This window comes from Phodopus roborovskii, unplaced genomic scaffold (genome assembly GCF_943737965.1).
Source record: "Phodopus roborovskii unplaced genomic scaffold, PHOROB, whole genome shotgun sequence".
Lineage (NCBI taxonomy): Eukaryota > Metazoa > Chordata > Mammalia > Rodentia > Cricetidae > Phodopus > Phodopus roborovskii.
In genome coordinates, this window is record NW_026126541.1 from 30,227,845 (window position 1) to 30,254,792 (window position 26,948).

General features: G+C 36.1%; 1 protein-coding gene across 6 annotated transcripts in view; it reads left to right on the plus strand.

Moving 5' to 3' along the window:
• Positions 1 to 26,948, plus strand: part of Rfx3 (regulatory factor X3) — a 251,199-nt gene that overhangs the window by 133,731 nt on the left and 90,520 nt on the right. For all 6 annotated transcript variants that reach the window (XM_051199662.1, XM_051199664.1, XM_051199665.1 and 3 more), the window contains 2 exons: positions 14,652 to 14,749; positions 25,294 to 25,552. In XM_051199662.1, the coding sequence (XP_051055619.1) occupies positions 14,652 to 14,749; positions 25,294 to 25,552 (357 nt within the window). The remainder of the gene's footprint in view (positions 1 to 14,651; positions 14,750 to 25,293; positions 25,553 to 26,948) is intronic.

Sequence of the window (26,948 nt, forward strand, 5' to 3'; positions counted from 1 at the left end):
ATTTCTTTTTTTGGTAGTCAGATGAATTGTTTGGCAAAATTATACATATACATATACATATAATATACATATACATATACCAAAGCCAAATTAAATATGTGTGTATACATACATATATATATCAAAGAATCATAGAATGTTAGTTTGTTAGAATATTAGCATATCTATTTTTGTCCATGAAAAATTATTGTTTTGTCATTCCTTTTATCCAACAATAATTTTAGAAATGTGTATACCTTTTCATTTTGTTCAAGATGTGTGGGTAGGGCAGATCCGTATCACCTTCTTGTATTGACTGCCTAGCTTAGTGCTGAATCCTGAGTTTCATGGTTAATACATCTCATCTCAGCCATGGATTTTTTTTTAAACCAAGAGTTAAATTCAAGTCATTGGACTTCAGAACTGGAGCTTTGAAGCTATGCTCAAAAGATAAAGTAATCAGATGAATAACAAGATAAGTTGTTAATCAGGATAAACCCAATGACACTGAAGGACTAAACATGGCAGCCCTGTGGCAAAGAGCATGATATATATTTTGTCAAGGATTAATTCTAGCTCTATCGATCTCCATCCATTATTGAACAACCCCTTCAGCTAAACTAATAAAGTAAATGAGAACACCTGGAATATAAAGGATTATTTGATCAAGATAAAGTTCAAATAAAAAAAAATAGGAACCTTGAATTTTCTATACCCAACCTAAACACAAATCCTAGGAATAAACATTAGAGTATCCAGAACATTTAAAAATAAAATCCAAAATTAAATATTAACCCAAGGTAACTGGAGGAAGGATAACTAAGATGTATTGGCAGTGTGAAGACTCCTGGAACATTCATATTCTGACTCCTATCAGTCATTGCCAGATAGATATGCATAATATCCTGTCTTTGTGGCCTGTAATGCAGGCAGTTAATTGGAGTGCTAGGAAGCCCAGTAGGTGCTGTCTTAAGAGACTGGACTGGTAAATGTGGTATAGGTGACTCTGTAAAACAGCACGCACATTTACTATATACGTTTATGAAAAGAGTGACTGCGTTTAGTCACCTCTACTGTGGCTGAACACCCTCAGTAATGCCACTTGACAATCATCTTTGATAGTAGTGTGTGAAGTGTTGAAACAGCAAAGTGAATATTTTGGTGCATAAATTTTTGATTTGCTAATCAAGTTTATCTTAGACACTTTCATCAAGGCAGATAGTATTGACAGTCTCTGCTCTCATGCTGACATCTCCTATCTAGCCTCTGTCCTCTACTAACCCATAACTTTAGGTTTCTCCAGCAAAACTATTTCCCATCACTTGTTAATCTATGCTACTGCTTCTGGATGCTCTCCAGGATATCTTTCTGAAGTTGATGGTCTATTTTCTTTAACTACTTTCTCAAGATTATACATTTATTAAAGAGATGTGTTACATTATTTAAATTTCTGGCCATAAGTAAAACTTTGTACTTGGTTAATAATTTATCATTACTTCACTGAATTGAAATTTAAATGATTCGAGAAACTATAAATCACTGAACTTATTCTACAAGTCATAACATATCTGTATCAATTACTTAAATTATAATGTATCTTAGAGTTGTATAAATCCTAAGTCTTTGCTCTAATATAAATAATTAAAATTAAACAGTACAAATTGAACATGCAGTTAATGAAATTGAATTATTTTACAAGTCTCTAAATTCATTTGCTTTATCTTATTAACATCATTGACAGTGGGAGGGGCACTTTCACTATTATGAAAAACAGAATTGTCTGTCTTTTTAAAAAATCAATGTACGAAAGCTGTTACAAAGTATTGTTTTCCTGATAGCAATTAATAATATCACATTTCAGGCACATACATACACACTTGCAAAGAAACTGAGTGACTACTTCTGATAATATTTTCTCTTAAGTAGAATAAAATGATTCAATAATTTTTGTGTAGTTAGAAAAGGATTTATTCTATATTAAAAATAGTCTTTAAATATATTTATCATCATCTCCTGAGTGTTTATCTTACAATTAATTAATGGCATTTTTTGAAATTTAAATTATTATTTTACTTTTCTTTGGGGAAACATGCTATTTCTTACACACCTACCTATACAGACACATATACTAGACATACACATCAAAACACTCACCAGAGTGAGTTACTTATCTGGTCATAAAAAATAAAATATTACATCTCTGCTTGCAATTGATTTAATAAGCATGTTTTATCAGCGTATGCTAAACTGAAAAAAAAAATAAAAGAGAGAGAACAATAGGTTTCATTATGACATTTCATTCATGAATCATCTTAGGGCTTTTGTTGCTGTGAAAGACAACTCTTATAAGGAAAATGTTTAATTGGGATGGCTTGCTTACAGTTTCAGCGGTTCATTCCATTACCAGCATGGCATTGTATAGGCAGATGTGTTGCAGTAGCTGTAGCTGAGAGTTCTACATCTTGCATGTAACAGGAAGTCTAAGACACTGAACAGTATCCTGAGTACAGGAAACTTCAAATCCCACCGCCACAGTGACACACCTCCTAATAATGACACTCCCTATGAGATTAAGGGGACCAATTACTTCAGACTACTGCCGGCATATAATATAATTTCATCATGTTTAACTCACCTCATTTCTCCCATCAATCCTTTGCTAATCTGGCTGTTTCCCTTCTTATTTTCACATGTTTCCAGGAGATTTCTTCTCAGGCTCACATGTTTGCAAACAGGCACTTTCCACTGAACTATCTCATCAGGTCACAATATAGACCCCAACCATGAAGTTATTTCATTGCTACTTTGTAACTGTCATTTTGCTACAGTTACAGATTTTAAAGTAAATATATGTGATTCCCAAAAAGATCTTTACCCACAGGTTGAGAAACACTACTTTAGCTTGTACCTCTCTCTTCTATGCTCATGACTTGTAAGTTTGGTCTTTTAAGCATGATTCAAGCCATGATTGTCTTTCTTCCAGTAATAGAGTTGATTGGTTAATGCTTTCAATGGCACAGTTTTAACTGACTTACTCAGCTTTTGTTTCCTAGTTTTCCATATGAGTTTTCTATTACCTCATTTATTTGTGTTCTTTTCTGTCCTGACATGTCTTCTATGTTTCATCCCAACATTGATTTGTTTCCTCATTGTTCCATTCATGTGTTTGGGTCTTGTTTTAATTCATCAATCATTCTTATAATCATTCTTTTGAGTTCTTTGTTCACCTGTCTGTAATTCTATCAGAGACAGGAGGATCTCTAAGTTGAAGGCAGGTCTCCTTTAGACAATGAGTTCTGAGCCAGCAAGGTCTAAATAGCAAGATTATCCAGGAACCCAAACCTCTTAAAAACAAAACAAAGCAAACAAACAAAAAACCCAAAAACCACCACCACCACCACCAACAACAACAACAAAAAACCCCTTTAAATATTAAGTTACAGATGATTTGACCAAAGCGTATGATCCTGGTAATATAAATGTAAAAGAAAAAGAAATGAGAAAATAAACATATTTAAGTGGTAAAAATCACATACAAATATATAAACTGATCAGGTTATAGAAAAACAAAAACTACAACACTAAGAACATTAGCAAGGGAAAAAACAAAATTAAACTTAAAAATCAAAGGTAACAGTGTACAGGATTACTGTCCTGAGGACATCAGTGGTTGGCAGCTGTTAAAGGTCCATAGGCCACTGCATTACTCTTCTCTCTTGGGAAACTTTGGCCCTTTAACTGCCTGGGTCCATGAACTACTTGGCCTCATCATCTTTAGTCTCTGTACTGCCCAGCAAGCAGTGGGCATTGCTGGCTATAATTAGTCTCTGAGGTCCTGCTCATCAGCAAGGTATGCAAAGGAAGACAAGCTGTCCAAGGACTGTTCGTAGTGCCTTGTGTTTTCGCATAAGTAGTCTAGAGGCAGGGGAGCACAAGGGAGATGCTGCAGTCCAGATGGTGAGAACACCTGGCTTTTTACAGGGGTGCTGATGATTTGAACTCAGGTCCTAATGATTTTGGAGGCAAACAAATATTTACCTGTGGAGCCATGCCCCCATCTCTTAAATACTGCCTTGAGTGCTAGTTAGGTAAAGGGCTGAACTGATTCAATTCCATAATGTAGTCAGAAAAGCATACTGTAATTTTTATCATTTTGTTGGCTTTAGAAATGTTTTTGAAACGTTAGTAATTTGATATTGACACCAGAATTCCATGTGCTCACTGCTCAGGAGTCTTTCTGGAATAAGTACTTCAACAGCAACGAGAGTGGAAGAGACAAGATGTTACCAATCAACCAAAGCCAGTAAAGCTCTTGAAAGGCCTCAATGCTGATCCAGTTTCTATTCTCATTTTATAATCCAAACCAATAGATGGGGGCAAACAAGCAAGTGAGCTGTTACAGAAGCATAAGTGGCCACTAGCAAGCTGTTAGGGACAATGGCCCATTGTTTCAGCTCTTGCACCCGTCCATTCTGTTTCTGGTATCAAGTGAAGTCATGCCTGGCACATAGGCAACACAAACAGTTCTTGAAGTAAATCACTAATCAAATCAATAAATCGGCATCTAATACTTGGTCTTTGCTTACTTACCCTACTTCATAATTTACTATAGAGGTCACTTAAAACATCCAATCATTTGTAGTATCTTAACGGGTTTCTTCAATGAATTGTGTATAAAAGTAATTGGTCAGTAGTCCAGCCTGAAATTAGTCATCAACAATTTGTGACTTCTCTTTGATCATTGGTTCTTTGCTTCAGAACAGAAAGGCTTGCTTATGTCAGTGTAAAAGTTACTTCAGACAGGTAAGTATTTGTCTACCCTGCTCATGATTTTACAGAGATACATCTTTGTATAATGATTGTTTGGAAGCAGTCCTAGTAGAGTTTTAATTTCTATTATCTATTTTTCAGATGAGTATTGCAATGGCTATAAAGACAAATAACAGTTCTTTATGGCTATGATCTAAATGTTTATCTGTGTTTAAAAGCAAATCTTTCCCAATCCTGAGATCAGGAAGTGAGACTTCCTGAGTATTCAGGAATAATTAGTTCACAAAGGGAGTAACCTTGTGGAGATCACCAGTATCCTTTAAAAGCACACCAAGGCATAACTCCTTTAGTCTTCCCATCATGAGGGGACAAAGCATGAAGTTATGATCTATGAACCAGAAATTTGAGTTCGTATCAGTTACTGATTTTGCATTATCTTGGACTTCTCAATCTTTAGAACTGTTAAGAAGTAAATTTCAGTCGTTTTAAGACATCAAGTTTATATTTACTTTAGCCCAAATGGACTAAGACCAGAATATTATGAGAACTAAATTTTTCCTTCTTTCACTACTATTGTCTTTTCTCTACCTTTGTGCTCTGATATGCCATCTGCTTGAATTATTTCTTTCTCAGGAAATTAATAAGGTGTTTGTTGTGTTTCAGTTCTTGCCTGCTTTCTCTCTTTTCCCAAATCTGAATTTAGGATTTAACTATCTATGAGTTCTTGTGGTTGGGAGTAACAAAGAAGTAGATGCTTTTCCTTCATTCATGGAGCTTGCTCACATACACAGATCTTTTTTTCCCCTTCATTTTAAATCTAACATTTTATTTTGAAAGAAATCTGCTTATATTGAGATGCAAATGAATGACAAGATATGGAATTGGCTCTTCATGTAATCCTCATCTATAAAACAGTATTTGTGAATGGAGAAAACACTAGCAAAAGAATTCTCTACTGTGAACTTCCAGGCACTTTGGCAGGCAAGTGGGAAATAGATGGTTGGTGGCTGGGATTTCTTAGTGAATATCATTTAACTTAAACATACTCTTGACATACCTAGGGGTTTTGTGACAACTCGGCAAATCATACCTTTTGCTTGTTAAATCGGTACTGTGACCAAAAGCAGCTTAGGGGAAGAAGAGCTCCATTTGATTTGCATTTCCTTATCAAAGTCCATTATTGAAGGAAATCAGGACAGCGATTCAAGAACTTGGAGGAGAAATCATGGAAGAACACTGCTTGCTGGATTGCAAGAACATTCTTTGGCTCATGAATAGCTAGTTTCTTCTATAGCCCAGGCCCACCTACCCACACAGGGGATGATATTGCCATCCATCCTACATCAATTAACAATCAAAACAGTCCCTTACAGTCATGCCCACAGACCAGTCTGGTAAAGACAATCACTCAATTGAGTTTTTTTCGTGTTATATAGGCTGCATTGAGTTGCAGTTAATGCTAATGAGGACAAGTATGAAAAAATGAAGAAAGTTGGTTAAGGAATAGAGATTCACCTTCCTCTGATCAATCAGTATCTGAAGTAAATGTGTTTTCTTTTTTTTCAGCTTGGTGTTTTAACAATCCTAAGGAGTATTTAATCATTCTGTGTTGTTTTTCAACCTTAATGTAATTCATTCTGATTTTATTTTCTGTATTTTTACAAATTCTATCATTTTTTGTAAGTGAAGTAATTATTCTTCATTTTCAATAAATTTTCTTTACTTACTTATTACTCTTAAAAATAATTGCATGTAAGTGCTAAGTATAGTACATTTACTAAAAGGATTCAAACTATCTAGGTACACAGATAAAACATAAAGCTTATTTTAAGTCTTGCTATTCTACTATTATCAATTTCCTTTCAAAATATATTTTAAAGTTTACATAATTCAGCTATATATATATATATATGTATATATATATACATATATATATATATGTATATCAGAGTGTAATTCAGTGTTTCTTAGAGTAGGAAAAAAATTAGAAATTTAATTATTTATGGAATAAATTATTTTTTTTCCTTCAAGATAGTCAGTAATCAGGAAGTTTATGTCAATGAGCTTGAGATTGCTGGTTAATTCCTATTTTACCAAAATAATTCATTTTCATATAAAAGTTACAGTTATTGAAATATGCTTCTTTATCATATATCCCACTCTCTTGTAAAATTGAGTTTGACTTTGAGGGCTTGATTATGTTATTACTTGTGTTAAGTTTTTAGTCGGGCTTTTAGTTAATGAACCTGAGATATTTTTCTTGTCTTATATATTTAGTACATGGTATCTGAATATCTGTGTCAGTTTGCTTTGAACCTGTAATATTCAGATGCTTTGAGAAGAAACCATCCTTCCATTTTAACAAAGCCTTAAAATTCAACAGAAACTTCAGGGATTAGGTCTGTATATCTTAGTCCTAATCAGTAATGAGAACACAAGTGAAGGGGAAGTATGTCCTTTCCTGTCCTGTGTCCCCTGACCCCTATTCCAGGAGTATTCCAAAGAGCCAGGGACATGGCTAATGCTGGCAATAATGGAGTTGTTCTGGATCTTGTCTGGATGTGTTTTCTCTTCCTGTGCTGGCTAATCTTTTCCCAACTCAGCCACCAATTAGAGTCACCAGGGAAGAACCTGCATCCAGAAAAAGTCCTCCAAACTGCCTGTAGGCAAATGTGCACAGCATTATCTTCATTATGATTTTCTCCAGTTGATGTGTGCAGACTCAGCCATGGGTGGTGGAGTAAGAGACAGAGCGCCACACCTGGACAGATAAACCTGCATTTTATAAGAAAGCAGGCAAAGTTACAGGGGACAAGCTATTGAGTAGCTTTCCATCTTGGTCTCTGCTTCGATTCCTGCCTCCAGGTTCCTTCTGTGAGCTCCTGCTCTGACTTCCCTCAGTGACAGAATGAAACCTGAGATTTGTCCGTTGAAACAAGCTTTTGGTCATGATGTTTTATCACAACAACGGAAACCCTATCTAAAACACTTGCTTTGTAAAAAGTTGCAATAAATTCTATATCTCATTGCAACATCTTTTTCTCTGTTTGCCTAGGTTCTAGATAAATCTGGCTGGGCTGGACTGGTTTCTCCGTTGCATGTCCCTCACGATGAATTTCCAATGCCCCAATGGGTGTTTTTGTTTCCTCAGAGCTCCTGGAGAATAAATACAGTCCAAAATAATTTAGTTTGCTGTCAAATTTCTGGCATTCTTTTCAATTATATGGCTGTTTCTTTGCTGTCCATATGCTGGGCTTTGCTTTGTACTTGATTCTAGAGCCCCCACATTCCCTTCCTCTCATTCCAGCATCAGAGTAGAAATGAAATCTTATGGTGCACGGACTTCAGCTACCAGGTGGACTAGTATTCTTCTTCTTAATGTGTCCTGGCAACAAATCAACCTGCTGTTTCATTTGCATCAAATTCACATATTTCAAGAATTAGGATTTGTTATCTTTTGGGAAGAGAATTTCGACAACTCTGCCTTGTATAACACTTTGAAATCTTTGTAATAGCTCATTCATTACCATGACCTAGCATGAAATACCCATCTCACATATGAAATGTTACATTAAGGCATTATCAATTCTAATACTAAAAAGAGAGCCTTGTTGTAGAGGATATATAGTAAGAATACTTTAATCCTGGATGAAAAGATTCAGTATTGCAATATTTATTTCTGTGCCAAATCAGTGTATAGTTTCAATATTATCAAACTGATACTCTTCACAATGTTTCCTTGAAAGAAGAACCTACTGATTCTAAAGTTCCTGGAACCACACACACACACACACACACACACACACACACACACACACACACACACACACACATCAAAATGGAATAGTGGTGGAGAAATATTTGTTCTACAAAATTGCTAGTAATAAAAATAAAAACTGTATTTAAAGTCATGCCTTGATATACAACAATCTGAGTTCAGTGTCCAAAATCCACAAACCCATGTCAAAATGAATGAATGGGGTGGTCCTTGCTTGTAATCTGGCACCTGGGAAGTGGATCCCTGGAGCTTACTGGCCAGATAGTCTAACCTACTAGGAAAGTTCCAGACAGGTGGGAGAGCCTGAAAGGGGTGGGTAATGAAAATAATACTTGAGGAATGACACCCAGTATTGTGCTCTGGTTTCTATACAGATACATACATATACCCATGCAAACCTGAATCATACTAAACACACACACAGGAATAATAGCAGATCATTTTTAAGGAAAAAAAAGTATAAGTACCTGCTTATAAAAACCTGGAGTTTTAACTTTATTTTGATAGCACAAAAGGACTATAGAATTAATTTGTGTTAAAAAGAATAAAGTGTATATCCTGATTTTAGAAAAGGAAAATTGGCTTACATAGAATATAAAACACCACTAGGCATCTAAGGGCTAGTTTGATGTATTTGATAAAATATATATATTTTACCTAATAACCATTGACATGATGGCCATAATAGTATACCCTTGTCGTTTCATTATTAGGAAAACTGATTCAGGAGGAGTCTTAAGTTCAAGGCTAGCCTCAACATTATAAATAGCAAAATATGTTAGCAAACTACATGAATAAACCTAGAATGACATTGAGTATATGGAAAGAAAACCTTTGCTGACAAGAACCTTCAAAATCAATAACAGATAAGAAATCAGTGCCCTGGATTATTGGACAAAGGATGTGAATAGCTATTCACAAAGCAAGAAAGCAAATGGCCAATAAACATATTGAAAGCATATAGCCAGACACACTATTATGCATACCCCAGGCTGGCCTTCTTCCCATGGTCTTCCTATTTTGTTCCTTAGCCCTGGAATTTCAATTGTTACTCCAAACATAACTTAAAATAAATATGTTTTTACTTTACAATAAGTGGGCTTTGTTTTGTTTTGTAGTGTTGGGGTGGAATTCATGGTCTCATACATGCTAGGCAAGTGCTCTATCACTGAGCTGTATCAACAATTCCTTACTTCTTCATAGCACTTTATATAATACAAAAGTCTTCCAAATACTCCTTGAAAGTGAAACATTTAAATAATCTTTGTCCATTTTGTAGACTACTCTAAAGTCAATTAACAATAGCTTTTGGTGGATGTATATACATTCACACATACACACACACACACAGGCTCTAATTTGTGTTATTGAGCAAAGAAAACCGATTAATAGAAGCACATTATATCTTGTTATTTAGATTTTTCCTGAATTTCGAAAAACACTGGAGGAAGACTAGGATGCTGACACTTAAGCTTAATACTAGATGTTCTTAACTCAGGAACCCTACCCTACAAGAACCTTCTCTGTTTCCCTGCACATAGACATCATTCCAGGAGATCTTAGATCCAGTGTGAGATTTTTTTTTTATAGGCATTCTCACCAGGAAATACATCAAAGTGTGTTACTTAGTATAGATTTTAGTAGTGATTTACTCTAGTGGGCCTTGAAAGAAATAATGTTTAAGAACTTATAACAATGGTAAAATGTTAATCATTGTAGAAAGCAATTACTGTATTCATATTTCACAGCAAAAATAAGTTTATCTATGTAATACCCATTGGATTTTGTGATTGAGAATTGTATAAACTAACTTCCCTGAGTTTCACTCTCTGCTCTCTGGACTTTGCTCCTTGCCTTTGAACACTTTACCTCTTTCCAGTGGCTTCTGTGTTCTTATGTTAATCCTTTTGAGGATATGATGGATGGGAGGCAAATAGGAATATCTTCTGGAGTTAATGCTCTACTATTTGATTTCCCAGTTTCTTGTGTGGTCAGAAGGAGACTGAGTCTATCAGTAGTGTACCACATTATGACTATATTTGGAGCCAAGCATAACTTCTTCAGGTCGCCCATAGCAAGTCATCCCATGGAACTTGTGTTTCATTTTGTCTATAGTCCCGCTGCAGACATGGCCTTTGTGATTATTTTACTGTGGTGAATTGAAGAAGACTCACTTAAAGTCTACTTCAGAAAGTATATCTAGAAAACTGAGATTTTCTTCAAAACAGAAACTACAAAGTGTTGTAAGTAGACAGGCTAGCTAACCTCAGAGCCACAGAGTGTGTCTGTAATGTAAGCAAACAAATTCATGTTTCTTTTAGAGTGCAATCTCTCCTTTAAATAAGACTCATTTCCTGCTATCCAATCTTCCATTTTCTTTGTGAATGAGCCACCACACAGAGAAGACTGAAACTCTTGTGTAAGGAGTAAGGTTTTTCCTCCCGCCGCTGGTCTTGTCCCGCCGCCATGCTAGCCCCAAATAATGCACAGAGACTATGTATTTGATATAATGCTGTTGGCCAGGTACTAGTTTCTTATCGGCTAGCTCTGTCTTAAGTATTAACCCATTTCTGTTGATCTATGTATTTTCACATGTTCTCCTTACCAGGGAGTGGTGCAGGCATCTGGTCTACCCGGTCTCTCCATGCTGACTCCTCCTTACTACTTCCTCTTTCCTCCTTGTCTTCTAGCCCCTCCTATCTTGTTTTCCTATTGGCCAATATGGCTTTATTCATTAACAGTATGAGAAACATTTACAGAATGACATCTCCCATCACTCTTGTTTTCATTAACATTGACTGATCTAGGATGAAGTCTATAGATGTTAAGATTGTAGAGAAGTTTCTTTTCTTCAAAAAATGCAATAGGAGATAATTTCAGTAAGTTCCCCACTAAAGTGTTCTTGGACTTTACCATACCTTGTTCACTGCCATTCTGTGCTCATGAGTCAATGGTCTTTACCTACAGTTAGTCTGATGGTCATAAAGATGGTAGGAGTCTTCTTGGTAAGACATTAATAGAATTTATATTATTTTAATCAGAGCAGAGCAGAGGGAGAGGGGGAGAGAGTGAGAGAGAGAGAGAGAGAGAGAGAGAGAGAGAGAGAGAGAGAGTGTTATGTTTATGGTTTATATTTTCCCAACTCCCAGCTTGTTAGATAAACCAGATAAACCAGTTTTCCCTTTGTGCCTTTCCCCCCCACCCCCTGGCATCTTGATCTATCTTGCTCACACTATCTTCTTGACTTTTACAGTTTTACCTCAGTTACATCATATCCCTCCAGTTTGCTAGTTTGGAAATGTGGTGATACATTATTTATGATTTATTAAAGTTTGACTGAGGATTTTTGAAAAGCAAAGTCAGCCTCAAGCTATAGAGATCAGGCAGTGGAGACACACACCTTTAATCCCAGCATCCAGAAGCTAGGAGGTAGTGGTACACACCTTTAATCCTAGGACTCAGGAATAAGAGGTAGACTCCGTGAGTCCAAGGCCACCCAGATATACACAAGAGAGAATCAGTCTAAAAGAGAATTATAGCTCACACTTTTAATACCAACATTAGGGAAGTGTGTAAGACAGAAGCAAGGTCTCAGAGAGGCATTCATTCTCCAGCCATGCTGAGGAGAGGCAGCAATTTGAGACTTGGTGAAGAGCTCATGCATGGATCAGCCCTTTCAGCTTGAGCTGAAGGTGAGAGCTAGTAGCCAGCTGCTTTGCTTTTCTGAAATTCAGCTTGAAGTTTGAGGCCCAATATCAGTCTTTGGGTCTTTTATTAATTTATGTTACAGGATCTTTGCTGAGTCCTTCTCTGTCATCATAGGCGACTTGGAGTTGATGCTGTTGTAATGGTAGTTTTCTTCCTGATATTAGATCTGCTATTACAGGATTCTTTCCCTCCCATTTTCTGTTTGGTCAGTCACATAGCAGCCTTTCACCCAAATGCTCTTATATCTACCTTTTTAGTCTGAATAGAGCAATCTCATGTCTCTTTTAGGCCTGTCATAGTGATGTTGACACAGCTTTATGTACTTCTTAGGATGAACACTTACAGCATTTGGCACCAACTAAATGTATAAGGAATACTCTTATTAGCAAGTAATTATCTTAACATGAGGTTTTTTTTTTTTTTTTTTTTTTTTTTTACAAATATACTAGAAAGCATCTTAGCTGACTAATGAACTTAACAATTATACATGGTTTCATTTACTATTGAGAAGGATTTCTGCTTTGAAGTATGATTCATGTTCTTCTTCTTGAAACACATCCAAAATAACATATTGTGTAAATTTGTCCCCAAAATATACTAATTGATTCTGTTGAACTAGCACATGTTTCTATGGAGTGTAATTTGCTTTGATACTCATTTCTATTGAAAATAAGGCAAATCATGAAACATGTACATTAAATAAGCTCACAGTGCCACACTTTGAATGGTGGGATGAGTGCTCCTGTTTATTTAAATACATACTCATGTGAGACAGTTAAGTTTCTTTACCACGAAGTCACAATGAATATAAATGCATTATTTCATAAATTTACATTGTGGCAGTATCTTTTTGGTTAATGGACGGAATAACTGGTATAGAATGTTGTGATAATGAGACACCATTAATGCCAAATTTCTAAGCTTTTAAATGCTGATCCAAGGGCATTTTGAATTTCCTATATTAGAGCCACTTTTATTCAATGAATAGTTAATTATAAAAACTGTTAATTAATTATGTTAAATCCAACTATCTCCATCTCTTTTCCAATTTATATTTTAACTCTTTACTAAAGTTAAAAATGGTGAAAAATATTTATAATATTTGGGAATCTTTTTTGGGAATTTATTTTGTGAAGCAAATGAAAAGATGAAATCCATTTTATGTAGACCTTATTTAATCATTTCCTTTTCTATGGACATGGGCGGGACACATAGCAACAGATGGGTCAGGTTAGAGATTTCAAAGACATGTGAGAAATAAAGCTATTGGAGATGGTGATGAACTATCCACAGGAAGTTAGTTTCCCATTTCAATACTTATTTGAATCTCCCTGTATTAAACTAATGAAAATTAAAATAGGAAATCATTCTAATGCATAACCTCTTAACACAGATCCAAACAATACTTAATGTTTAATAAAATATCAGATAATATTTGAGCAATTTTGAATCATAGTTTTATTTTACAAAGTGAAAATAGCATGCAATATGAAAATTTCACCTCTCAATTTTAGTGCTGCATTGAACAGTATTAAAAAATGTTCTTATCACTAGAATTTAGAGAGGGCTCATCAGTGTGGAGGCATTGAATTTCTTCCAGTGGACCTGAGTCCTAGCACCCAACATCAAACAGTTCACAACTGTTTATGCCTTCAGCTGCTGTGTCCTCTGTCGACACTTGCATACAAACGGCATACACTCCAACAGATATGTCTACACAAATATAAATAAATTATGTCTCCTATAAAGTGGTCTCCTTTGTTTTCTCCATTCAACGTTGATGCCCAAATTTAGAAGTTCATATGAATTTTATAAATGTTGACTGGCAATTCATTTGCTAGGTACAGCTAATTATTTAACTAATACTTTCTTTAATTGACATTTATTATGCATATGGATATATGCATTTCTAAGTATATAAAATAAAACCTGTTTAGTACATATAGTATTACTTTTAGGTGTTTATATTTTCAGGGCAAAAGAGCTCATCATTTGAATGCCAAATGGTCAGCCTTGAAAAAATACACATTTATACAATTAACATTATATTGACTGAGATGGTTGATTTTAATTAAAAATAAATGTAGCTTTAGTTTAAAAATTAAAGTAGAAGTATATAAATCTATAAATGTATACAGTTTATAAATAAAGCATAAAACTCTGTGTACTTTACACTAAAAAGAAAATTGTAGAATTATTTGGGTAAATGCTATAGTTGATCTAAACACACATGTTTCTTAACTTGAAAGTAGCATGAACCTAACAGATTTCATCCCTAGCCATCTGTTGATCGGTATTCAGCAGAAATCTGAGATAGATCGAATGCTCTTCTATGTCTACCACTTTCCATGGATCTAGTGTAGTATAACCTTTTCTATGTCTACCATTTAACACGTGCCTCATATTTGTGTTTCAGGTGCAGCAGGTACAGACGGTTCAGCAGGTCCAACATGTCTACCCAGCTCAGGTGCAGTATGTGGAAGGAAGCGATACTGTCTACACCAATGGAGCAATGTAAGTCGGATTCTGAAGTTGGATTTATTCCTCCAGCGCAGGGAAATACTGTACCTTCTAACATAGCCCTCTGGTCCTGGGATTGTTTGCAATTGCATGTGCTTTAACTATTTTCCCTAAATTGAGAAGAACTTATATTTCTTATTTGTGCTGTCCATGTTTTAATAATACCTCAATATATGTTATTTTTAAATGTCAAGCTGAATATGTATAAGGTTTGTGTTCATCTGTAAATTTGTGTTGGGGATTTTGTCCACCTCCTCACAGTTAAATTTATACAAGAGTGATGACCTTCCATCAATCCTTTTTTCCCACCTCAGTCTGCCTGCCCCAACTGTCTTATCTCCTTTGCATCAATAGTAGAAGCAATTTGTAAACTTATTGAGTTTTACAGCCACTTTGGATTTCAAGTCAGTATATTATTATGAATGAAGAAACTAAAAATTAATCCAAGTTGTCAGCAGTGATTTCAACGTGGGTTTTTGTTAGCAAACACAGTTTCTGAATATCCCCACGTGAATTCAGTTTCTCTCAGTGTCTGGCTTCTGGCCCTGTAGGGTCTGTGTTCCTGGCATCCATCAAGTGTGTGTTGTGCAATATGTTTGCTCCACATATCCCTACAGGGTAGGTACTCCTCACGTCCCTGCAGAATGGATGCTCCTTGCATTTCTGCAGTGTAGCTGTTCCTCAGGATAATTCTTCTGTCACGCTGTGAGCTCTCAGAAGGCCTGGATTTTACCCACTGCAGTAACTGTAAAAAGACAAGCATGCGTGACAGAGGCCAGTTGAAGTCATGGATTATGCCATTCTGTCTAAAAGCTTAGCTTTTGTTTAATTATACATTATTATTGTAAGAGTAATCCATGCAAAAATATTCTGAACTTTCTATTATTCCTTTACATTAGAGTTGGATACACTCTAATCAAATTCAGTCCTCAGGGGATTCCAGCATATATTTAATGTTCCCGATCAGGGGTCTAATATGATAGTGGGAAATGGAAAGGAAGCTCCTCTTTCGTCTCTTTTTCTTTTTTCAGTTAGAATACCAAGTCAGGGTTTCTTTATGCATTTCAGATCAGTTTGTTTTTGTTGGTACTCTTCCCCTATTCCTTTCCCCATGCATGTGATGACCTCCCCCACCCATTATACCTTATGCCTTTCCAATGTTTAGTCTTCTTGCTGTTTTCATATCACATGTGTCTTTTCTGCTTCTGAAATTTTTTTCTTCCTTATCCCCTTTCTAGTTAGATGATCTGTATATTATTTCTCTCTCTCTCTCTCTCTCTCTTTCTCTCTCTCTCTCTCTCTCTCTCTCTCTCTCTCTCTCTCTCTGTCTCTCTCACTCACACACACACACACACAGGGGCGGGGCTGAAGAGAGGCTTATAAGTTGAGAGCATCAGCTGCTCTTCCAGAGACCCAGGTTTGACTCCCAGCATCCATGTGGTAGCTCATAATCTTCTGTAACTTACATTCCAGGGAATGGCCTTTTCTGGCCTCTGTGATCACTAGGTTTGCTCAAGATACATGCAGCCAAAACATTCACATACACAAAATATTTTAATTAAAAAAAAAAAAAAAAGCCTGAAGCTACTAGGATCTACAAAGGACAGAAAACATGCATCATTTTTCTTTCCAAGTCTAGGTAACCTTATTTAATGTGTTTCCTGATCCATCTATTTTTCTTTAGGAGTTGTGAGTTGCTATTCTTTATGGCTGAATAAAATACCATTGTGTATGTTTACATTTAAATGAAATGTATAGAGTAATCCTATTTTCTTGCTATTGCTCATAAAAGAATTGGTAAGGCTGGTATGTTTGTATTACTAGACTAGTGTACAAAGTTCTGTCTTGTAGTGTGTGCCATGTAGTGAAATAGCTGTATCAGATGCTATTTTTAGATTATCTAGAAAATTCACCACTGATATCCATAATATCTGTTTCTGGTTACCGTGGCACTAGCAGTGAATTAAGGTTCTTCTTCTCTTATACCCTTGATACAAAGTATACATTTGATATACTTGGCTTTTTCGGTGATAACTATACTGATTGATAGGAGAGGGAATCTCACGATGGCTTTGATTTACATTTCTCTGGTGGTTGATAGTATTGAAACGCATGAAGAAGTATTTGTTGTTCATTTTTGTTTCTTCTTGGTAATGCCTGTCCAGTTTATTAGGTTATGTATTGTTTTGTAGCATGCATGCTTTCACATGTATGTGTATGTGTTTAATTTTTGCAGTGCTTCATATATTCTAGCTATTAACCCCCTAAATATAGGTGGCAGAATTTTCTACCAATCTGTAGGCTGTCTGTTCACCCTGCTTACAGTTTCTCGGCTTCCCCAACCATTTAAACTTCATATAGCTGTTTTTTATGAAATCTTAAGATTGTTTCCTTTGTTACTAGATTCCTATTCAGATCCCCTTTATCAATTCTTAGGGTCATGCCAAATGCTACTAGAGCCTGTTCAGAAATATTTTGCCTATAGCTATAATTTAAAATATTTGTCCTCAGTAGTTTCAAGGTATAGAAAATGATCTATTATTTCATTGAATTAATTCTCTATACCTTTTGACTTCCTCCCAATGCCTTCTAATTCATGAATTGTTAGGTCTCTTTAATGCAGTTAGAATTTTGATGTGTTTTGAGAATCCTGTTAATATTTAAAAATATCTGTCTTAATGTATTATTACTCTGAGTTTGTCCTTTTCTTTGAAATTCATTCTTATGCTTAGTCCATTCATGAAACATTCTTTTATAATATTCCAATTTGATTGATTGGCTTGTATTTCCATTTTTTCTGTTTGGTTCCTCCTCAGTGTCTCATTTTCTTTGTTAAATATGGTTTTTTCTCCATGTTTTAAATTTCTACTCCAAGTTCCGAAACATTCCATTCACTGTGGTTAATTTCCTTTTTAGGTCCTGAAAGGTTTACCATATTTTGATCATCTGTTTAATTGACTGATTTTGTTTTTATAAGAACCTAAATTATTTCTCTGTAATTTTATGGAGATGAGAGGTTGCAGGTGTGTCATGGAGATTTGTCTTATTCTTTGCATGTATTTCTTTGTTGTATTCTTTGTGCATCTGTTAGGATGGATGCGTATTCCAGTCTTACTGTCCACCTTTTCCTAATGTTCTGTTTTGTTTTTTATGAGTTCTTCAGAAAGCTGGAAGGGTGATGTTCACTGAGAACTATGATCCCCACCTTTATTTGGTTGTGGGCAGAAATGTATGTGGGTTGGAATGTGAGAGACAGACTGTCACAGGTATGGAAATATAGAGATTTTTGTAGTTAAAGAAAAGGAAGGGACAGTCTTTTGAAGTCTTTTCTTTTTTGGTAATGTAGAAGTTAAAGCACACAGCTCAGTAATTAAAGTAAAAAATTTTAAATAAAAAATTAAAATTATAGAAGACATTGAACAACCATGAATCAAGAAATAAATAACAATCTAAAAATTAGCAGCTATTAATTATATGTATTTGGTTATTTTGTTTCCTCATAATGATGATATAACTTCTCCCTTCCCCCCGGGTTGTTTTGATTTGGAATGGGTTTGGAGACAGGCTTTCTCTGTGTACAGCCCTGGCTGTCCTTGAACCTACTCTGTAGGCCAGGCTGGCCTCAAACTCCAGAGTTCTGCTGCCTCTGCCTCCCTAGTGCTGTTATTAAAGGTGTTTGCCACCACCACCTGCCTGTGGCTTGTCATTTGTATCAGTTTCTACATGATAAGGACAGAGTCTTCAGGCAATTCAGCATGCCCCTGCAGATGAGAATTTTGTGAGCTTACATTGCTTGCTTTAAAGATTCTCGGGCTGGAAGGATTTGTTACCAGGGGATGTGTTACATTTGCTTACCTGATGATGTACAGATTAAAATACACAGGATGAGGATAAAATATGGGTTATATATTTTATTCTGGAAGAAGTCACTTACATGAGAAGCCAATGAGCCGCAAGTTCCTGCTCCAAGGATCCATACCCAGACTGCTTTCTGTTACCGGACCATAACCAAGAGAGAGCCAGCTTATCCTTACATCTGCTTACCCTGAGCCTGTCTGTTCTTTGGCAGTGGTAGCCATGGAAAACTGTGCTTAGTGAGGATTTTGATGGTGTGTACAGTGTGAGCTGGCCACTTGGTGTGAGAGTCTTGGCAGAGTTGTTGTACCTTAATCCTTCTTCTAACTTCATTCATTCATTCACCTAGACTCAGCTTCTAATCCAGCACCTTACCCTGAATTCCCACATGTTCTGTTTGTTCCTAACTCTAGTTTCTGAAATCGTTCATAATGCTTTAAGAGCACCCTCATTCCCTTAAAATAAGCTGGTTTCCCCATGGCATTCTTCCCATGCCTCCCTGTGTCTGTACTTCCCGCCTGCTCCAGGCATAGCAACTTTGATTTCTTCCCACAGGCACCATTATATCTCTAAGAGTTGTTTGCATTTTTCCAACTGAAATGGCATTCTGGAACATTGTTCTTTCTTTGCAGCCCCTTCCCTACCTCAACAGGTCTAGAGTGAGCCTCCTCATAGAACCATGTTTCACTCTATCTTTTCTTCCATAAACTTCGCTTCTCCATCTCCATAACTGTCTTACCTTCCAACATAAAGGGCACCTTAATTTTACCTCTGGTATTGTATGATGAATGTTCTATAATTTTCTGGTACTGAGAAGAAATCTCCCTGAATATGTACTTGCCAGTTGGTTGTCTTATTTACTTTTTTTAGATCTTTGGCAATTATAGTCAATAAATGTCTGTTATTCTAGTAGATATTCAATTCTCTCCATAGTTAATAACGTAGATAATTTCTCATGTTTGTTATATAGGTTTATGGCCTTCTGTAGCTTAATTTTAGAATTTTTATTATAAATGTAACTACTGTTGGCATATATACCAAATGAAAAAAAGGTCCCTCTTACTTGAACTTTGTTCCCAAAGAGAAAAAAAATACCTTTATAGATGCCGCTAGAGGCTACTTAGTTGTTAGCTGTCATTGCTCCTGACAGCTAATGATAGCTAGTTACAGAAGCTGAGAGTGGGATTCATGCTAGTCAGGTCTGTATGGTAGAAGCCAGGCGCCAAGGAAAAGGGCACTTGAGATAGATGTTAAGAGAGTCTGCCATGGCGGTTCCTCATTTGTCCTGGTTTAAGGCAGTGGAGACAGGTCAGCTTTACCACTTAGGAGAAGGTGACCTGGAGCTTGAAATGGAGGTAGCTTCTCAGTAGTGCTTTTATGATTCAACTGAGAAATTGTTATAGTCGTTAATTATTGCTGTTAAATGTTATGCGTTGTTTACAATTTTCTGTCCTAAATTCTTCACATTGTCCTCTGCATTTTAACTTGGCTTTCACATTTGTTTGTTTATATGTGTGTGAGTATGCCACAGTGTGTGTGTGTGGAAATTTAAAAAAAAAAAAAGACAACTTTTGGGAGTAGATTTTTCCTTCTACCCTGTTGACTTTCGGAATTGAACCCCAGTTATCAAGTATGATGACATAAGCCTGCACCTGCTAAGTTACCTTGTTGGCCATTTCACCCTGTCTTGTATATATGTAGTAAGTATGAGTTGAATGAATTTATGCACTTGTAAAAATAGCCTTAGAAAAGTAGTAGCTCTGAAGTTGATTCTCTAAAGTTGTGGGAATTTCTTAAGTGTAAACATGACTCCACAGAAGCTGTCCAGCGCCAACACATATTTTCTGTGCCCACCAGCTCAGTTGATGAGATCATAGCTAATGAGGTCTAGGTCGTGAGTTCACTTGCTGCAAAGTCCAATTAGCTTGGATCTGGACTGTGTGGGCCTAGATTGCATCTTCACTTCCAAGTATCATGTCACAGCGAATACTCTTGGTCAAGATAGAGGAGATGTGCTTTTAAAACCCCTCGTTACTGGAAAATATACATTTTGAATAGGAGTTCTAAAGTATAGCTATGAATTATATTCAGATTATAGTGAGTAGATGACTGTGAATATTATTTCTCAGGCATCAAAATAATTACTTTTTCAGCATAAGCTATTTGAACCTTTTTTATAACTTTATATTGCTGCCATTAGACTGCCTACAGTCTGTGATCACATGCCCATCTTAGGATACCTATATTCTCTCTTTTTAGTCAGAAGACTTCCATATGTATTAGGAAAATATGAGCTCTATTCTTCTGTTGTATCACACTGAATTAATAAGCAGCTAGTATTTGATCTCTGACTTAGACCTCAGAGTCCCACTTCTGTGTGATAATAAGCACATTTTGCTAATGATCCTCCTAGGGGAGAGGGACTCTGATCATTGTCATGAACTTTCAAGCATCCACTGTATGACCCTATAACCTGCACACTCTCAGTTCGTCTGGTTTTCTACCCCCGTGTTACCAGCATTCTCATGTCATGGAGACATAATGCACAGGGTATCCCTCAAGAGGTGATGACAGCACTCACAGATGTGTGTAATCACTTATGAGAATCTGTAATCATCATAATTTGCTGAAACTAAAGTGTTTACCTGGTTCTTGCTGTGAATATTGACAATTACTGCTAGCATAACAGGCTTAACAGTGTGGGTTAGTAAGTAGGCATGTATTCAATTGAACAATTGAGAATACTTTACAGAGCTGGGTATTGGCACAGAATCACTTTTTGCTCAAGGGAAAAGGTAACTCAATTCATTCTTCTCTTGCTTATTTTATTCTTGTTCTTTAGGAACAAAAGTTGCATAAGTTGTTTATTTTCTTGGAATGGTTCTCCCAAAGATATTTCCACAAAATTTAGGTCCTAGTTATCTCTATTTGTACAAGTTCTTAAAACTTAGATTTTCTAGTTGTCTGTGTTACTATATGGTTAAACTTGCTGAGGAATATCACATACCACAAGGAGAGGCCATTGCATTTGCAATCTTTTGGTTAGTATGACATCACGTTTTTAAAAAATAAAATTATTCTTCTTTTTCATACACCATCTTTTGATTTTTACCTCCCCCCTCATTCGTATGACAAAATTCAGATGTCTTTTTTTATACGGGATTTTCTATGTAAGCCATTAAGTGAAATATGTCCTTTGTTTAGAGGTGATCAGTTGTTAAGAGACAAAGGTGTCGGCTGTGTTCGTGTCTGTGCAGTACATGGACTGACACCTACCTTCTCAGCTCTTCTTGATTGAGAGTACATTCGTCATCAACTCATGTCAAATTCTCCAAACCATGTTCCACAAAATATGAGTCCCTTTAATCGCATACTGTGGTTGCCTAGATGAAAACCTTGTACCAGATGTTAAAAGGATCCCAGTTCCTAACAAAGTTTCAAAAGTTTTTTTTTTTTTTTTTTTTTTTTTTTTTTATTGAAGAAAGTCAGCATCTAGGAAAGAAACTCAGTAATTTTTAAAACTTCAACACACTATACTTTGGGAGATGACACTTTTGACATTTGTAATTTATTCAAAATCCATAAGCATGTGAATAGAATGGGACTCAATTTTCTAAGTCATCCCTGAAAACCATGCGGTTGGTAGATTTTTTTGAAGGCCTCCACTTACCTCTCCCATATACTTCAAATGATTAATAAGAAACCACTTCAGAGTATTCTTTTTCTTGTCAAGTGGCACAGCTAAGTTTCAGAATTTGCAGGTGAAATTATGTTTTCTTATTATCTCTAAAACCCTCTTCCCTTAGAAGAAATGATTACATGGAATCGCTGTAACTAAGGGGCGGGCATGCTTTCTTCATTTGTTCTTCTACTGCTGATTTTGTAGCCTGAGACATGTAGGAGCTTGGTAAGCTGCACTTACCAAGCATGATTGGTTCCATAGGAAACCTTGGAGAGAGAATTGAAGGTGTGTGAAAAGAGCTTGGATGTCTCTTCATAATTAAAAAAAGGCTATATAAACAATTCCTATCTCTTCTACGATGAAAGACATTCAAATGTAGCCTCCTAGAATGTTAAAGTTGGTAAGATTGACATCATTTTTCCGTGCCCCCCTTTACAGACAAATAAACTGAAGCTCAGATAGGAAGAAAATAGGAACATTTAAGTAACTTGCTTTCCACTGGCATAGTTTCATACTGATGTAATGGTCATATAAATTTCATATATTTATTTGCAGTGCATGTGTATTACTGATATTTATTAAGAATTATATGAAGAAAGCACATCTGAAAGATGGAATGACTTAAGTCCTTTGATATATGTTTTTGTTAAGCTCTAGAACAATGTCCACATTCATAGGACTGCTGGAATCAACACGTGTTGTGTTGGTATTCTCAGCCCTTCTTCAGCATTGAAGGTCTCATTCTAAGTAAGATGAGTAGCATGGTGCTAATAAGCTGAAGTAATACAATCTTAAACCACAGCAGAAAATTTCAAACCCCCTTCACTATGTTTTTTAGGATAATTCCTTCTTAGTTATACATAGATGTTATTGGTGTGTATAGAATCTTAAATTTTTCCCTTGTGACATAACTTAGGGCTTGGGATGAGTTCGATGAACTCCAAAAAGAGAAACAGGACCATTTATTACCTTGTATGTATTTATACGACTCATTTGACTGTATTTAATGCCAACCTCAAGTTGTCTTATTTTATTCATTGTTAAATGGAGCTACTATATATTCAGTGTACACAAATTGGCATAAGCATCTTTATCTTTTCATCAAAATGTGAAATTAACATGGCTAATTTTACTTTATTAAGGAAATTATAGCAATGATAAGACTCTTACATACATTTTAAGTGGTAAGTGGTATTTTTCAGTTTTTTTTAAATGTTCTATAATTGTTTATATCATTGCTTAAACTGGAATTTGTACTTGGATCTTTTGTAGTTATTCGTGGTGGGTATAAATTTTTTTTTTTAGTGTGGAATACTTTCTGAAAACTATTCTCTCTTTTTTTGTGCTGTTTTTATTGAAACAGTATTTTCATACAGTATATTATGATCACACTTTTACCCTCCCCCAACTCCTCCCAGATCCCCCCACCTCCACACCAACCCAATGCCACACCTTTTTCCTCTTATCCCCCCATCTCCCCACCAACCCAATGCCACACCTTTTCTCTCTTGTCTCTCTCTTTAAACAAACAAAAACTAAGAAACGCATGAAAGTTAAAAAAAAAAAAAGATACCAAAATATATAAGCAAAAGGTTAAAAGACAGAAAGTGCACAAAGAAAGCAATATGTGGCAAAATGTTTAAAGAATTACCACTGAATTCTTTTTGTGTTGGGCATCTACTCATGGACATGGGGCTACCCCAAAGTGTTGTTAATATGCCCAGTAGTGATCCATTGGAGAGGACTAAATTTTCCTTTGCAAGAGTTACTGATGCAAGATAGCTTCTTGGTTAGGGGTGCAAGCCTGTGTCTGCTTGCCCTTCTCATTGCTGGAACCCCATCTAGCTTGAACTTGTAAAAGCCTTTGTCAGTGCTGCCACGGTCTCTGTGAGTTTATGTGCATCAGTCCTGTTTAGTCTGGAAGACACTGTCCCTTGTAGTGATCCATTCACTCTGGAGATTAGAGAAGGGGGTTGTAGGATAACCGTGAAGAGTGGAGAGGAAATGCCAGGGAAAGTAAAGTACCAGGCTACTTGATACCCAAATGCCAGGCTTGGTTACATGTGGGGCTGAAGTTAGAGAACAGCAAGCCCTGCAGACAGATGTTTACCCTTTGAAATTTTAAAGATGTAAGCAATGTTTGTGAATGTGCATATTTTATTTTTCTGTAGTCCTGTAACTTCTTGTGAACTTTACACATTAAAAAAAAAATAAAAGTATTCTGTAATGTACGATGCCATCAACTGAAAATGAAAAATCAGATAAACGGAATCAGAACAGACAAAGAAGAAAAGGGCAACACGGAGTGGTCAGCAGTGTCATTCTGCAAATAGGTCAAAAAGAGACAAGGGCTTGAAGAAGCCTTTTAGCCTGGTATTTACATTTGGTCACAAGTGACCTTATTAAAAGCCACTTCACTGAAAGGCTAAAGGCAGAAGCTTGACCAGATTTTGGGGAGGTGGAAAGTGAGTGTGTGAGGAGCTACCACAGTCATCAATGAAGGGAAGACCTACTACACAGACACAAGTCATGTTTTACCTCAAGACCTTTTTGGTCTTGAGGAAGGAATCCACAGAAGCATCTTCAGAAATGAAAAATAATCGCTAGTTATCCATGGATGGGAAGTGGTCCCTGGTAATGACAGATCTCAGCTTTCCTCACAGTAGCATATACATGAGCATTTAAATATAAGGAAAGACTTTGTGAACAGATTTCTTGCAGCAAACTGACCTGTTGATGAATTGGATATGAGCTCCTATAGAGATTAAATACTCTACATTAGAGGAACAAGTTAAGGTTCTCCTTAAAGACATTGTCATTTGGAGAGGAAATCAATCCCTTTGTCGATGGGAATAATATTTCACAGAAAAATACAAAATTTAAGTGGTTTCAAAGGCTGGACATTAATAATGTGTTTTTAAAAACATTTGTATTAAAGAGAACAATAGTGATTTAAACAAGCTAGTAAATCTCTCCTTTTCTTTTCTTTTTCCTTCTAAAGCCGAACAACAACTTACCCTTATACAGAAACACAGATGTACAGCCAAAACACTGGAGGAAATTACTTTGATACTCAAGGAAGTTCAGCACAGGTGACAACCGTGGTGTCCTCCCACAGTATGGTGGGTACTGGTGGTATTCAGATGGGCGTCACAGGAGGACAGCTCATCAGCAGCTCTGGAGGAACCTATCTGATTGGCAATTCAATGGAGAATTCTGGTCACTCAGTGACACACACAACCCGGGCCTCTCCAGCAACAGTAAGTGTTTGACTTATTATTTACATTAGCTTCTGTGGCTTGTATTGTACTGTTTTCCTCTATGGAGGGAAATAAATCATATAGACTCAAGTAGAGGAAATTGTGTTAAGCAGTTTTCGTATCCCGTCACTTTAGAGTATGGAACAGGTAGCATGCCCTAATTCAGTAGGTAGAAAGTCTTTATCCATAATAGAAAGCTAGATTTAGAGAAGTGATTTTTTCTACTGTAAACACTGACTCTGTTGTATTTGTGGGCTCATGCCTAGTATCTTAGCACACAGAGATTGAAGCAGAAGGATTGTTGTGAATTCAAGGCCAGCCTGAATTATATACCATCTGTACTATATTTTATTTAACACATTTATAAACTGATTTGGTTTTGCAATAGAAAGAGCCACATGTATTTGTTTTATCATATTTATATTACTAGTATTTAAATTTTTAAAATAGTTATGTGGACCTCATGTCTGTCATCCTAGCTCATGAGAGGCAGGAGCAGGAGGATGGTGAGTTTGTGGCCAGACTGGGCTATGTTGTGTGACCCTGTCAGAAGATGTGTTGTCATGTGCTACAATGCATTTGTCAGAGTCACATTGCCCTTACCAAAGGAAGACTCCAGAAAGCAGTGGTAACAGGTGATTCATATGTGAGACACTTGTGTGGGTGCTATGAGCAAATGGTAGAATGAAGACACATTTTCCTATAGTACTTTTAAGCACTTAAATTTAAATATGCATTTTGACACAGAAGGATGACATGTCAGTGTGAGAGAATTAATTTGTTGAAATGGTTTCAGAAATATAGGAAGTTATATGCCATTTGATGTCATCAAATGTAAAGTCAACTGTGTATAAAAGGGAAAATGATCACCTAAGGCAAAATAGCAATGGAATTGACTTCTTACTTGATTCAAATGGAATGGAGCTGGGTTGTACCACAGTAGTATCGGGACAGTGCTTAGCATGTTCAAGCTCCTGAGTTCTACCCCTAACCCTGCCATGATATGGGAACCTAGTGCTGGGGATTTGAATTAAGTGTATGCACACTTTTCTCATTATTTTACCATGTCCTTTGTTCTTGAAATGAAATGAGGGAGTGGTGAATGGGGAGGAAATGATAGCAGTACGAGGCTTATACTTTTCAGTTTTTGGATTTTCTTCAGGCTGTTCTATACACTTTGTATTACACTTGTGTGCTTGTGATTTGTCCATGCTTTCATCGTTACTACTGACCTTTCCCTAATCAAATTTTAAACGCTCTATTTTTGTGTAATTCAGCATTTTTCTAACTTCAGAACAGCTGTTCTGAGTGCAATTTTTTTTCTGAGTGGAATTTTTTTTTTTTTTTGCATTTTTGTACGTATTTTTGAAATGCTTTTTATATGTATTGGCTCTTG